At 32.5% G+C, this 16,660-nt stretch overlaps 1 protein-coding gene across 1 annotated transcript; it reads left to right on the top strand.

Annotated features, from left to right (window-relative positions):
* Nucleotides 1–11,324: 11,324 nt before the first annotated feature.
* On the top strand, nucleotides 11,325–16,340 carry LOC134269483 (lim and transglutaminase domain protein ltd-1-like). The gene is made up of 9 exons (XM_062751681.1): nucleotides 11,325–11,543; nucleotides 12,219–12,332; nucleotides 12,443–12,669; nucleotides 12,761–12,963; nucleotides 13,216–14,111; nucleotides 14,270–14,435; nucleotides 14,926–15,206; nucleotides 15,663–15,848; nucleotides 15,992–16,340. The coding sequence occupies exons 1-9, from the start codon at nucleotides 11,325–11,327 to the stop codon at nucleotides 16,280–16,282; spliced, it is 2,583 nt and encodes an 860-aa protein (XP_062607665.1). The 3' UTR covers nucleotides 16,283–16,340.
* The last annotated feature ends 320 nt before the right edge of the window (nucleotides 16,341–16,660 follow it).

Genomic DNA, 16,660 nt, shown 5'->3' with positions numbered 1-16,660 from the left:
TAAGCTATACGTTTGAAATCAATTAACCATAATCATTATTATCCTTTGACCCATTACAAATATCTATCTACATGTACTCCCCTTACAATTACATCCACCACAACTCTCATGGCTATTAATATCCACTTGCCTTGGATCCACCACTTCTTAGTTAAGATCATGATCACACACAGAAATATTAGCTAAATGTTGAAATAAATTTGCAAAAATCATTAGTATTTTTTGATCCACCACAAGTATTTAAAAATTCAATATCAACTCCCCTTGGATCCACCACTCATAAATTTAGACTATGATAATACATGACTTATAAGCTAAATGTTTGAAATCAATTAGCCATAATCATAAAAAAAAGATGAGAGAAATAACTCAAGTCGATATGTCTAATAGGTAAATGTGAAAAGCAATAAACGAAGGAAAATATTACAACCTACAGTATTCCCTTAGATCCGCCATCATGTCTTTGGATATTGATCACCAATCTGATTTATTCTTCTTTTTTTATCATTATAGGTTAAGTATCTTTATTATTTTTATGAATGAATGAATATTATGAAAAATGAAATTAATTGCATCTCTATGTTACTCTGTCTGAATAAAAAAAAGCTGAAATAACCACTTTAATATCAGCCAAAAAAGCAGGTACAATGAATATGATGAAATAAGACAACATAATTATATACATTAATGTATACATGTACTATGCCTTTATGGTACCTACTTACTAATAGTTATTTTTTTAAGTTTATTCCTGTCATCAACCAGCTCGACTGTTAAATCTACATTGGATAACGAATCAATTTAGGCTTTATATACATCATGTACATTATAATTATTAGTAATATATAATTGGAATTCATAAAAAATTCTTTGGTTTCTAATTAGAAAAAAAGAAGTTCTGAAATTATTAAAACTAAATTTTCATCCTACAAGGTGCAGTCAGGCAATATTGATCTCATTCTGACAATATCACTTTTCATTGAAATAGATCTACATGTATGTCAAACTTGATATTTCTTTTTCTTATGATACTTAAACTTTCTAACTATAAACTAAATTATTGTAAGAAGACATTTATTTTTACAGGAAGCATCTATATGCATTATCATGTCAAGGTCAGTCAATCCCTTTTGATGAGTTCTTTGATTTTTGTCCCCCACCTTAGCGAATATGAGAGGACATTTAATCTTATTCATCTGTCATATGTTCAATGGTTGGCTTATCAATGTCACAAAAACTTATAAACTTTGGTCATATCTTTTGAATGAGCTGAGATACGGCTTTCAACATGTTCAAATTACACATGTATTACCTGTGCGAATTATTCCTTTCTTAATACAGATTACACTATCATGATTTTTTACCATGATATCTTGACCTTGAAGTATGACATACTTTTCATAAATATTAATTCTTCCTTATGACTTTGATTTAAAAGAGATAGGGTTTACATATGTCTGTGGCATTTCTGAGCATGCTACAATGTATGATTTCTGACCCCTTGACCTTTACCTTCATGTTTGACCTGTCTGTGGCATTTCTGAGCAAGCTACAATGTATGATTTCTGACCCCTTGACCTTTACCTTCATGTTTGACCTTATTAGAAAAAAAAACATTGGAGCTACAGTAACTCTTCAATGACATATGATACCTGGCATTCTTATTTTACAAAATATGTTGTACATAAATTATAATAACATCTCACCCATATAGACGCCAAAAGCAGGGAACCACAATTCTTTGAATAAATTTGCTTGTTATTTTTCCATTCAATCAATCAATGGGTTAAATGAAATTGAATTCTTGTATATAGAAAACATCTGTCATAATTATTAGCAAGATCCTATGACTTCAGTTCAGGTTTCATTTTGGGTTGTAAATGTACATAGTTACAGGAATTGCAATTTTCTCACCCTTCAGTATTTAAATACATAGATATGAATGATATTCACATGATTCAGAAAAAAAAAATATTAAAGATTCCATAATAAGGTACAGTACCTGGCCATAAGTCTGTCATAAAAATGGCTGCTGAAATATCAAAATTCAGGAAGCCATTTTTTTTTTCTTTAGCGCTGGTAAATAAATCGCTCTATGCAAGCTGCTGTTGAATAGTTCCTTTCTATAGAGTGTATACAATAATTCTATGACGTCATTTTATAAAAGTGACGCAATATCTGTCAAATATTTAGCAACTGACAAGATGGCTACTAAAGGTAAACAAATGTCTACCCCTATGAAAAATGCGATAATAACTATGTCTGAGAGTGGATACACCCAACAGGACATAGCAGCTATTCTTTCTGTGAGCCAGTCTGGGATTTCCAAGTTTCTCATACAAGACGCGCGGATCCATAAAATAAGCATCGAAGCGGTCGACCTAGAAAAACTGATGTACGAGGAGATCGTAAGATACTTCGATGTGTGAAACTCAACAGACGGCAAACTTTGGGTGAAATAACTGATGAAGTGAACTCGAAGTTACCAAGTTCTATCTCTTCACGGACGGTAAGAAGACGTTTGCGATTTTTAAACTTTACAAGAAGGAAAACCAGGAAGACCCTTACAATTCGATCTGTAAACCGCACCCGCCGTGTAAATTGGTGTCGAGGGAAATTACATTGGACAGTGAATAATAATTGGAAAAAGGTGATTTTCAGCGACGAAACCCAGGTTGTGATTGACCAGAATAAGCGCGTTTACATCTGGAGAAGACCCGACGAAGTATGGCGACCAGAGTGTCTTGGCGTCCGTGGAAACGGAAAGTACTCGGCGATGTTTTGGGGGTGTATTACTCACGAAGGAATCGGAACATTTACAGAGGTAAAAAAATTCCCAAAAATACATTAACATTTTGGATACAAATTTATGGCCAGTTATTTTGCGCCATTTCCCGAATGGTGACTATTTATTTCAGGATGATAATGCACCGGTCACTCCTCTAACGCAACAAAATCATGGAAAACTGAAAACGATATTAAATGTCTTATTTGGCCATCACAATCTCCAGATATCAATGTAATTGAAAACGTGTGGAGAACCATAAAAATACGTCTTCAGAGACAGGTACACAATATTCATAATCGTGAAGACCTCATCTTGAAAGTAAAGGAAATATGGTGGTCCTTGCCTCAGCACTACATTCAGAGTCTGTATGCTTCAATTCCAAGGCGAATTCGACAAGTTATTAAATCTAAGGGTCATGCAACTAAATACTAGAGATAAAAAGGTAAGTGCTTAATATTTATAGAATTTTTTTTATTTTTGAATTTTGCGTTCACGTTGTTCACGTTACGTTACGTCAGCCATTTTATGACAGACTTATGGCCAGGTACTGTATTTCCATACATATCATATGATTCCAGTACTTTGTTTTCAAAGTGATAATTTTTGGTTCACAGTTTTTTAGAAGGAAAATAGAAATTTCACATCTATATCAATGCAGTCGTTAAGATCCACATTTGTGAGTACCCCATAAAAGTACATGCAGGGATTACTTTAATTATTGAACTTATTCGCACAGACCTAATGTTATAGAATCCATAAATAAACTGAACTTGAACTTGATTAACCTTAAACAGGCACAATGTGACATACTCTACTGATACATGGGACACCCTGACAGATATTCCTCCTCCCTTGAGTGTTGAGTTAGACTATTTTTCACTAAGACAGGAAACTAAAAAAAGTTACATTAATTTTTTGACCATGTAAATTACCCTAATATTTACCTCATAGAGCTTGATTCCGTTTTGCAAGAAATAACCCCCAAATTCATAGCATGCTAATACTTACATCACTGATATGTAAACAAAACTATTCAGACACTGACTGACAGCAGAATTCCAATTGGACATTTTGTGATGTTAATGGAATAATTCACACACGCCAAATCAATCAGACTGATTTAAATACTTGCGTGAATTAATCCTTGCTAAAATAAAGTTCTTAATTCCATCATTAGACCTGTACATCCAGACAGGTGGTCTTCTTCCTTTCCGCTCTTCTGTAGTGTGACTAAAATGGGTAGCGAAACCCGGGCCGGGCCGGGAATTTCAAAACTGAAAAACGGGTTTTTGACAATAACGGAATGAATACACATTCTTTCTTCATGAAATTTACAGACATAGTTTATTACTATAAGATTTGCCTTCGCTGAAAGTTTTAAATTAAAATGTTGTGTTTATCCATCATTATCGCCGATTGTCTTTTCAAGGTGACTAAAATGGGTAGCGAGCCCGGTTTACTCAATTTAGCGATTTACACTTAATTTCGATACATGATAACCCACCTGCAGTAGATTTATATTTTTTTCATTATTGACTTTTCTAATCTTTCTATTTATTTATTTATTTATTTATTTATTTATTTATTTATTTATTTATTTATTTATTTATTTATCAACACATGATTAATCCACCGTTACAAGCAAATTACATATAAATTATAGCACATGATATGCAATCGAGATTTTTTTGTTCACACCCGTTTATGTCTCAAAAATACTATACCCCTTACTCTTCTCGGTCTGTTGTAAAGAAAAAAAAAAATAATTGTATTTTTTATACGAGGAAAATATGGACTCTCCGGTCAATCTTCGGACTTATTTGATTGTAAATGCATGATAAGAATATAAAAGTCTAAATCATTAAACAAAAGTTAAATTCTTACGACCCACCCCTCCTCCATTAATCTGTATTTTATAAATTTTATTCTATATAAATAATATTTTATCCCATATAACAAATGCATGGAAATCGCCTATTTATGGTACTAGGTATGGGGGTGGGGGGGGGCACATGTATGCAATCATTGTTTAATAACTTCAGCGCGTAGAGCATGGTCGAACCACTCTGTATATACACTAGATAGAAAATATATTGTAAGATTCACCCTCAGGGCTGTATTCCGAGGGGTACATTAAAACCCATCACACGTGTATATATATATACAAGGATTCGGTTCCACACCTAAGTAGTGACACCTGTCATTTCCTGTTTATATTGCATAATAATCGTCTAGTCCCATCTTAGAGCAGTCTACATGTACTTTCAAGAATGTTATATTTTCCGGTTTTAAAATAATGGTTCAACATTTCTACCTCAACCTAGGAGTAATACAAAAGATTGTACGGTTTTTTTAATTCAAAGTTTTTAATATTGTTCTTAATGGGATCTGATTTTGAAGGAATTTAATCATATTTCACATCTTTTTTTCTATTAGGTTTTCAAACTCTGGACATATAAAGTTATGTATTAAAATTGTCAGTTTGTTCAGTATTAAAAATGTAAGTTTGTTCAGAAGTAATATGCAACTAGTGATGGGACTGGATTATCTAGATCTGGGGTGTGTAGATGTTGGTTCCTCGAAAGTCAGCAAAAGGGGGTGGGTAGGTTTAACTTCAGACTCTAGTTGCTCTATTATTATTATTCAAAAATAATGTAAGATTATGAAAATAAATAAAATCAACAAGATTGATAAAATTTCCGTGGAATCCAACTCGGATTAAAAATAAGAAACAAATTCACGTTCCGTTTGTTTTAAGACACCCCTGTGCAGAAATATGAATGGTTCCGTCCAAACCTAAAGCGTTTCGATGTCATCATGGTCAATATCTGGAAGTAAGGTCTTTTCAATTTGTAACATTTTCGAAAAAATTAAAGGCTATATTAATCAATAAATTAATGATTAATAAAATAAAAGTTTTAATTCTTCCTTTCAAAATGTCCCATATCCTATCTACTAATCTAGTCTTCTTACTACTGAGGACAATATAAGCATTATACGATCCGCTTTACAGAGTTAGGTCCCTTTCTAAGATCGAAGATAAAGATTTAAAATACATATGGTCATTTCATTAACCTGAAATTATTTTCCCATCTAAACAATAAAAGCTAGTGTATTTCTCACTTAACAATAGTTTTGACAGTAACATTTTATTTTTAAAGTTTAATAAAGAAAAACGACAATTTATTGAATCTTGATTTAAATTCTTCATAAGTATCAAAACCTGTCTCCGGAGAACACTTGGTATATAAACAATGTAAGAAACGTTGAAGTGTGAAAGGCAATTACTCTTATTTTCATGTTACACTTCTGTCTACAGTCTCTCAACTGAAAGACAATAATCTAAATACATGTAGAAACAAAAAATGGTACATGAATTTCCACATTTACAATTAACTTCACACAACTGTATGACATGAACTGGTGCCTTACTATATATATTGCAAATAAACAAGAGTTCACAGTCAGGTTTGCTGCAAAAGTGTAGTCAAGTTAATTAAGTAGAGAAAATGTAGAGGGATGCAGCCATCTTACACGTATTCAAGTGATTTTTACTACATATATATTTAACGTATTCAAGTGATTTTTACTACATATATATTTAAATCTTAAGAACTGCACAACCTTAACCATGTACATCAACACCAATTATAGTATTAACGGAAAGCTTAAAAAATATTCCTTATGCATTTCATCGTTATTTGGTAAACCAAAAAAAAAAAAAAAATTCAACGGTCTGATTATTTCAGAATGCTTTATATTTAACATGCTATTCCAAATTTCCCCTCAAGTGTTGATATACAACTAACAGAATTTTTTTGATATTGTTTTATATCCTCTCTCTCTCTCTATCTCTCTCTGTGCATGGTTTTTTATTCCAATTATCCTGTCAACAGCTAAAATTGAAATTTTCTGGGGGGAAAAAATGAAAAAAAAAAACAAAAAAAACCTTACTGTGGGTGCAATAATTTTATACAGTCAAGAGAGAGAGAAAGAGAGAGAGAGAGGAAGCCATGTATTATTTAATGACCACTGAGTACTGGCATGCAATGTACCTAATTATTAAATTATGATGATTTTAATTGGAGTGATGAATCATGAAAAACAGTCTTAATTAAAACCCTTTGATTAGTGTTGTCATAAAAGGGATGAAGTGCAGATTGATTTTCAATTTATTAATTCTGAAAATCTGTATAAATTTGTAAAAGATCAATTAAATTGAAATCAGTGACTTATCCCTATTTCACACCTTTGAAAATATATTGGAGAATTTTGCCTGAAGGAATATTCTCACACCTTTCAGAGTTTCAGTCTATATGATGATATACCCGGTATATACATATATTCAAGAATATATTTCCACACAGACTGATCATTACACGAGCCATTTCCTGTTTACTATATCCTGCATTTGTGTATACATAACTGGTTTCAGAGTAACTAGCTAATCTAAATTTTGTTTTTAAGTTGTCCTAGTAAAAAGCACATTTCAAAGTGTTCATTGATGAAAATACAAAATAAATAAATAAATAAATAAAAAATAAAAAATAAAATTTTTTTTTGTAATTCTACCAATTGATAATTATTGTGTTATTGCCATTGAAAACAGTCGATGACATATTGATAAATTTCCAAATACTAATAAATGTCTCTGACGTAAGGCTTCATGGTTTGCTCATTCAAAATCGGTTGCAACTTATTTTCATATTAAAATAAGAATTCATACATGTATTATTCAACTTCTTCATATATTTCTTATTAAACAGATTAAAATGTACTGTATCTTCATGGAATACTTTTCCAACATTTCTTTTTAATTTTACCAAATTAATTTGTGAATGCCTACATAAAATATATGACCTTTTCTATTAAAATGTTCTTACTGGTGCAGATTATAACCACTTAAAACAGAGTTGATCGAGACTTAAAATTATAAATTGTAAGAGGACTGAAATTTACATAGGGAGAATCCATCATCATGTTATACTCAGTCAATCGTACTAGTGTGTTCTCTTAACTGGCCATTTAACTTTCTTATTTTTCAATGAAATTTGGCAAGTATGGTTTTATTTTTCTTGTAAAAGTATGGTCTTTCTTAATCTAAAATGATAAATTGTAAAACTAAAAGAGAACATAAATTTATATAGGGAGAATCCATCATCATGTTTTACACAGTCAATCGTACTAGTGTGTTCCCTTAACTGGCCATAACTTTTTCATATTTCAATGAAATTTGGCAAGTATGGTTTTATTTTTCTTGTAAAAGTATGGCCTTTCTTAATCTAAAATGATAAATTGTAAAACTAAAAGAGAATATCAATTTATATAGGAAGAATCCATCATCATGTTATACACAGTCAATCATACTAGTGTGTTCTGTTAACTGGCCATAACTTTTTCATATTTCAATGAAATTTGGCAAGTATGGTTTTATTTTTCTTGCAATGGCATAAACTTTCTAGATCTTACATGATAAGTTGTAAAAGAACTGAAATTTACATGGGGAGAATCCATCATCATGTCATATTCAGTCAATCGTACAGGTGTGTTCTCTTAACTAGCCATTTAACTTTCTTATTTTTCAATGAAATTTGGCAAGTATGGTTTTATTTTTCTTGCAATGGCATAAACTTTCTAAATCTTACATGATAATTTGTAAAAGAACTGAAATTTACATGGGGAGAATCCATCATCATGTCATATTCAGTCAATCGTACTAGTGTGTTCTCTTAACTGGCCATAACTTTTTCATATTTTATGAAATTTGGCAAGAATGGTTTTATTTTTCTTGTAAAAGTATGGTCTTTCTTAATCTAAAATGATAAATTGTAAAACTAAGAGAACATCAATTTATATAGGAAGAATCCATCATCATGTTATACACAGTCAATCATACTAGTATGTTCTGTTAACTGGCCATAACTTTTTCATATTTCAATGAAATTTGGCAAGTATGGTTTTATTTTTCTTGCAATGGCATAAACTTTCTAGATCTTACATGATAATTTGTAAAAGAACTGAAATTTACATGGGGAGAATCCATCATCATGTCATATTCAGTCAATCGTACAGGAGTGTTCTCTAAACTGGCCATCTAACTTTCTTATTTTTCAATGAAATTTGGCAAGTATGGTTTTATTTTTCTTGCAATGGCATAAACTTTCTAAATCTTACATGATTATTTGTAAAAGAACTGAAATTTACATGGGGAGAATCCATCATCATGTCATATTCAGTCAATCGTACAGGTGTGTTCTCTAAACTGGCCATCTAACTTTCTTATTTTTCAATGAAACTTGGCAAGTATGGTTTTATTTTTCTTGCAATGGCATAATCTTTCTAAATCTTACATGATGATTTGTAAGAAAACTGAAATGTACATGGGGAGAATCCATCACCAGGTTATATTCAGTCGATCGTACCAGTGTGTTGACTCTTAAATGGTCATAAGTTTTTCCTTTTCAATGAAATTTGGCATTAGTATTGTTTTATTTTTCTTGTAAAAGCATGAACTTTCTAAATCAAAAATTATAAATTGCAATATAAGGACTGAAAATTTCCTAGGAAGATTATCCTCAAACAGTCATATATACTGGTGAGTTCTCATAAAGGCAGTTTATAGTATGATATGATATTTTTTTTTTTTAATGGATAGGGGTGTTTTTAAACCTTAAAAAATAATTCAATATTTTAATACTTTTTACTACTTATTTTAAAAGTATCAAAATCCCTAACACAGGTAAAGTTTGACACCTAGGGTATTCCACTGTGTATCCATTCAGGTAGACTGCTAGCTCCAAGGTATTCACACCTGTATAAAATTAGCCCCTCCCTCACCTTGATTAAAAATACTACCTGGTAAAAATTCTCTGTCTTTAGATGACCATATCTTTTTTTTTTTTTTTTTTTATACTTTTCAATGATATTTAGCCAATTTGGAATAAATTTCTTGTATTTAGTAATTCTAACTTTATCAAAGTATTTGTTTATATATTTTTTTTGAAATATTTAAGGAAATTACCACAATTTTAAAATCTGTACTTTTTCATGATTAATGTAATGATCATTCAAACATATAATCAGGTAATAATTGGTCCTATTTGCATGTTATATGCAATATAACACTTTTATAATTAAATCATAAAAAAGAGATGAAAGAAGACGAACTGGTTTTTTAATTACTTTAAAGAAAGCATTTTTCTGGTTTAGGATTGAGAAGCTACTACATTTACAGATTATTTAGAATGGAATATAATGGGATTTATTCCCAAATCAGGGCCAGTGGACATAAACATCTATAAGTATAATATACTTACCTTTTGTCAATATAGCGGAAAAACAAATTCCGGATAAATTTAACAGTTTAATCTTTGAATTTTACGCTATTTGTCAGAGTCACCCATATGTTTCTCAGAGTACGACTTATACATAGGAAAAGAAAAAGATGTGGGTGAAAATGGTGCCAAAATGAGGAATTCAAGTAAAGAAGTATCACAAGTTATGATTTGATTTGGTCTCTTTCAATCAATTTCAAAAACATTCTTTGAATAGTAGAAAAGTTTTTGTCTTTGTTTGAATCAAGTCCATTATGCTACAAACAGCAGAGCTCAAACTAAACTACATGTAAGTAGAACAAGTGTATCATTACTATGTGATTCACGATCAACAGGTTACAGGACTGAGGAGTCGGAAGTTTTATCAGTAAAATAGTGAAAACAATAACCTGTGAGCTACGCTAGCGTAAACAAAGTCACGTTATTTTTTACATTGTTTTTCTGATAAAATTGCCTGTACTGCCTCCAGTGTCTTTTTTATATTTAACTCTCTCCCACTTGGAATATTAGATAAACTTTCAAACTTTTAATCCGTATTTGTTTACTTTTTCACTTACGGGTCAGTCAAAAAAAATATATAATTTATTTCTCTTCTTATCATGCTTATGCCATGTCTAATTTACAATTGCAGTGATAAAAGGTATTATAATATACTATATCAATGAATTTGAAAAAAAAATTTAATTAATTAAATTGTTACAAAGTTGATAAAAAATGTACACAACTCCAAACAATATTTATTTTATAATTCTTACTTGATAATTTACCATGATTACAAGCATTAAGAGAAATAATGTGGGTTTTTTTACCCCACATAAAAAATTATGGGATAATAAACCCCACATTTTATTTTTAGTGAGACGTGGGTTAAAGAACCCCATGAAAAATAATATGGGTTATTTAACCCCATGGGGTGAAAAATAAACCCCATGGGGTTTTTGTGGGGTTTTTTGTGGGGTATTTTTAAGTTCATGTTTCCCCATGGGATTTTTTGTTTTGAACTCAAATATCTCAAAAAGTAGCAGAAAATGTTGAATTTTTTTTTTCATAAATCAATTTGATTATAAAAACCCCACCATTTAAAAAAAAACCTAAGATGTTAGCTTTAAAGGAAAAGGGTGCGCAAGTTCGGAAAAATGTCCATTCCGAAGTTGTCCGTCCCACTGTTTATTATTAATTTAAAGTGTAAAAATTTATGCACTATGGGAGGCGGCGCGAGTAAACCAGCAAAACAAAACACGACTCCAGAGGAATCAAAGCCCCATGGGCCCACGGAAAGTGTGGATGGGTCGTCCCCACGGAAGACGTCTGAACAAGGTCCCCAGTCTCTGGGACCCCCACAAGGAGAGGGGGAGGAGGTGGAGGAAAAGCTCGACATTCCTGACTACATCGACATCCTCCAAGAAAACACAGAGGATGTGGTAAGTTCCGGTAGGAAAATGTTAGGGTGGATCAAAGTACTAGCTATAGATAGTAGGTGTGTTTTTACAGGAAGAATGGACTAGTGTTGATCTTCATATTTCTGTAGCTAAAGTAATTTTTTGTAAAGTCTTATCAAAGGAGGGATACATTAAATATTTCAATATACCTTGTATAATGCAGGTAGGGCCATTAATAATAAAATAAGTGATTCTTTAAATGGCACATGTATTAGATTTAATTTGATAATTTGTTTAATTATATATATCGGTGTTCAATTTGGTCCTTATTAAACATAATATAAGGTAAGAATACAATACATATTCATTGAGATTACAACCATGGTACATGTGTACATGTTAATTTATTTGTTTATATGTTTATATTTTAATTAAAGTTTCTTTCAGAAATAAGGTCAATACACTTTTACCTGTATTTTGACATAAGAATATACTCATTAAAAGATTTCATTTTTTAACATAGACCTAGTGGAAACAATATTAGCATGCTTAGTTTGTCCATAAACATCTTCAGCATTGATAACCAGCACAACAAAGTACTTTAATTAAACATGGACTTAGTACAAATAAATCTACTTTTCATTGCAGAATTGTTCCGTAAGATTAACCGATTATTTTTAAAATACATGTTATTAATATTTTTGTGGATTGTATCAGAATGACATACCTGTTGTACAAGATGGTTATCCTCCTCCAAAACCAGCCTCAAACCGGAAGTCGGACATCTTAAGAGCAGCTGATATTGCCGAGGGAGATAAGAGAGCCAGAAAGGTAATTTATTTTTAAAATATCATGTGAGAAAGGTTTTTTGGTTATTACTTTGCTGTCGTAGTATTCAGTTTGAAATTCAACATCGACTTCATATCAGCGTTTTCTTTCAGATTAAACCCGAGGATGCTAATACGTTTGAAGATCTTGCGGCGTTGCTAACGAAAGGAATGTCACGTGACGTCCAGCAAGTACGCGCAATATTCTCCTGGGTCATCGGACAGAATGTTCAAGAAATAAAATTTCCTGAAAATGTGATTCTTAACTCCCCGATGCAGATTCTGAAGCGCATGAAAGAGGGAAAATCATCATATACCACGCTTTTCACTCTTCTTTGTCGGTAAATATGAAGATTATTTTAATACGTCGATTCTAGGTTTGGAAGCAGTTGATTCGTTATACAGATCTAGAGCTCTTTTCTCCAATTTTAGAGCAGCGAAAATTCCTTGTGCCATTATTCATGGGTTCGCTAAGAGCGCTGGATATGAAGTCGGCCAGACAGAACTGGAAAACCTCCGCAACATGTGGAATGCAGTCTACATCAATGGTGGATGGCGCTTCGTATTTCCGTTGTGGGCGTGTAAGGTAGTGGTTGGGCATAGCACAGGGAAATGGACTCTTGTGGAAGCAAAAGGTCGGTCTTTCTTTCCTTTTTTTCTCATTCTCTTTCTCTCTCTCTCTCATAAAAACATTTTTACATCTTGTTTCTTAGCCCTATAAACCGAATACTAGTATTTATAAAGTATTTAACTGTAAATATTATGAACGTTGTGTAGATGTATACGATTTGCCTACTTTTAAGCTAACATGTTTTTATTGAAAACTATATCGTTTACAAACTATAGTAAACTTTATATGTTTGTACATTTGCTGTTTTATTTAAAAGGTAAAGGGGTTCGTGAGAAGATGCCAGCTTCCACAGGAGAGAGCGTCAGTACACTTAATGATTATTACTTCCTCCCTGACGCAGAAGAGTTCGTATACCGGTGTTTCCCGGACAACCCCGAGTGGCAGCTACTGAGAAAACCTATCTCAAAAGATGAATTTGTAGAGATGCCATACTGCCGACCGTCTTTCTTTGAGTATAAGGCAAAGGTTGTAAGTAAACCCAAGTGTGTTCTCATTTCTGAAGACGGGCTGTGTAACATATGCTTAAAGAGTTCCATCATAGAAGACATAATGATGACGTATGAATTATTCTATAATGACGAAGAGTCGAACTCCCCAATTTCCTCGGAAGTTCAGTTAGATAAATACGTCGCTGTACTGAACCAGAATGGTAAAGTGGCTTTCAAGATTCGATTTCCTAGTCCTGGAGTTTATAAAATTGACGTTCACGGGATTTTGAAAGGGGATGCAATGTCCTGGTTGTGTTCATTCAAACTCATATGCAAAAATGCCAGGATGGACATTAAACCTTTTCCATGTAACCCGGATGTTGGGTTTGGGCCAAATTTTAAAACTGAACTCGCAGGACTGAAGGCTGAAACACATCATGATAGTGTTATAAGCTTTCACAGCAAACGGGAAACGGAAATAAAGTTTATAATGACAAAATATGTGCAAGTACAAAGTCATTACAGTATGGATAGTCACCAGTTAAAGAATTTCGTCTCTACAAGGGTGGTAGGGAATCAACTATGCATTGGGTTGGCGATACCACAGAAAGGGGAGTTTGGTTTGCAGATTAACACGAAGGGGAATGAAGACAAAGAATTCCAAAATGTTTGTAACTATTTACTGGAAGCACAAGATGGGGAAAGAAAACATCGAACCTACGAGGTAATTATTAACTGAAATCAAATCAAATAGGTTTGTGATGAGCATTAGATCTAAGGAATTTATTTAAGTGTATCTCTCACTCTCTCTCTCTCTCTCTGTTTTATGTTTTGGTTACAAATTGTATTTAACTTAACACGTAATATCATGTACCATGACAGACTGCGTCAGAGAAAAAAGCGAGGGTTGAACTAAAGGTGTCGCTTCGGTCGAAAGATCCGGTAGTTATCAAGCGTGCTATAGATCAATTTGCCAAATTTGATCTGGACGATAAAGGGGAATTAAAGAAAGCCCAGGACAAGATTGAATATCTCAAGCTATCAAAAGGTTTGTTGATTAAATATAGACTATAGTCACGGAATACTACTAAAACATTTGTTGCTCCCGCCCATTTTAAATGCATGTTAAAAATATACATGTATATAATTTTATGCAGGTGCTTGTCTAAACCAATGTCAATTCTAAATTTATCACCACTTGCACAATTACAATAAATACTAGTAGTCTTAATCTTAAAGTAAAATAAGCAATAAAATGAACAAACAAAAGAAAACTTTCGTTTCTTAAACTGGTATTTATTATAGAAGTTTCTGTCTCTTAATCAACTTTATGGGGAAATGTCCTGTGCTGATACTTAAATTGTTCAGTCCTGTTTATTGCATCATTTGAAATTTTTTAAACGCAAGAGATATTTGAAGAAAAAAAAAACCCCAAAGCAACCAATGCACATGTTCATATAATCTACACAACAAATTAAACAGAAAGATAACACATTTAGGTAATATGAATTAGAAGACCTTGTCTCTGAATATAACAGGACTAAGAGACAGTGTTAACAGAAGGAATGTTGAAGCTCTGGAAGAAAACCTCCATCAGGCAAAATCTTCAAAATTTGAACACAAACTACAGTCCTTAATCCAGAAAGCTGAAGATGTGTTGGCGGATCTACAGAAGACGAAGAGGTACGCCCACGAGATTCTGGAAATGAACCTGGTAACCGTTACAGAATTGCGTAACTACCAGACTCCAAAACCCATCGTTCACGACGTGATGAAAGCCGTGTTTACACTACTTGGAGAACGAAAAGAAATGCTGGAGGTATCAGTTGATTGTTATAAAACAGGGATTGGTTGGGTGGGTAGTCTCCCTAACTCTCCGTTAAGTGTTATGAAACAGGGAATGTGTGGATGGGAAGAAAGGAGTTGAATTTTATGAAACGGGGTTGGTTGGATAGAGGAGTTGATTGTTATGAAAAAGGGATTGGGTATATGGGCAGGAAGAGTTGATTGTTATAAAAGAAGGGGTGGTGGATAAGACAGTTAAATTTCTAAAACAAGGGCTAGTCAGACTGGAAGGCAAAGTTGCTTTATATAAAATATTGGGTGGACAGGTGATTAAGGTAACTTATTATAAAAACAGGGGATGGATATATTAATGAGTTGATTGTTATGAAATTGTGAGGGGGAAGTTAACCTTTTTTAATCAATAAAGGGGATTTTCGAACTTTTTTCTAACACCTTAATAAAATATGTTTGTTAAATCTGAATATTAAAGGATTGGAGAGATGTCCAGTATTTGATGAGGAGGACCGGAAAAGAATCTCTTATGAACAGGATAAAGAAATTCGACAAGGTCCACGTAGAAGAGAACTCGGCCAATCTGGCTTCGCAGTTTCTGAATCCATATGACGAGGATATGGCGCATGCGACCAGCGCCGGATGTGGAACATTTTATGTTTGGGTACATATTAAAGAAATCTTTTCTCAATGATACTATCATGATTTAAGCTATCTTTAATTCGATTTAAATGTTAAACAACAATCACTGATTTAAATTTACAATTCCCACTTGAGAAACTCCTACCTTCATTTTAAAACTTTCAGGCCAGCAACATAGTTTCTGATTTTACGACATCTGACCATAGTGATTCTCGACATCATGCCCCTAAGAGTCGTTCCAGAAATCATTCGAACATAAATACATCCGCTATGAAAAGTCGCTCCAGAAATCATTCGAACATAAATGCATCCGCCAAAATACATCCGTCCAAAAATGAAGATGAAGATGAAGGCGTGGTTAGTGATCAAGGACAATCAGAACAGCTTAGTGACCAAAATGCTGACCCGTCAGACGAAAATCAAATTCAAGAACCCGACGAAGGGTATCAGTCTTGATCGACTCAAGTTTTAATATAATTGACTTCTTATAAGATCTTGAAATACAAATGGTGAAATATAGATTACTTAATAAAATGCATTTGTAATTGTATTTTTAAAATTAAAAATAAAGAAAACAGTCAAATTTGTGTCGGTATCATTGATACATTGATGGGTGCACTTACTTTGTTATACCCAGGCATGAAATAACAAAGACCACTCATCTTTACAATATTTGTCTTTAAAAAGCAGGTTAAATAGCCTTTCTTGATGAATTTTTTCAAAGATAAATTCATCAATATGAGTATCAAGTAAATATTTTACATTTGTATTTTGATTAAACTATACTGGTATTTAAATTGCTAAATGCGTTAAAAAATATTTGTTGAGGTTTCA

This window comes from Saccostrea cucullata, unplaced genomic scaffold (assembly GCF_032062105.1).
Source record: "Saccostrea cucullata isolate Sc308-1 unplaced genomic scaffold, CSIRO_AGI_Scuc_v1 ctg1329, whole genome shotgun sequence".
Classification (NCBI taxonomy): domain Eukaryota; kingdom Metazoa; phylum Mollusca; class Bivalvia; order Ostreida; family Ostreidae; genus Saccostrea; species Saccostrea cuccullata.
The sequence above is the reverse complement of the archived record's forward strand: the minus strand, read 5'-3'. Positions and strand labels throughout refer to the sequence as shown.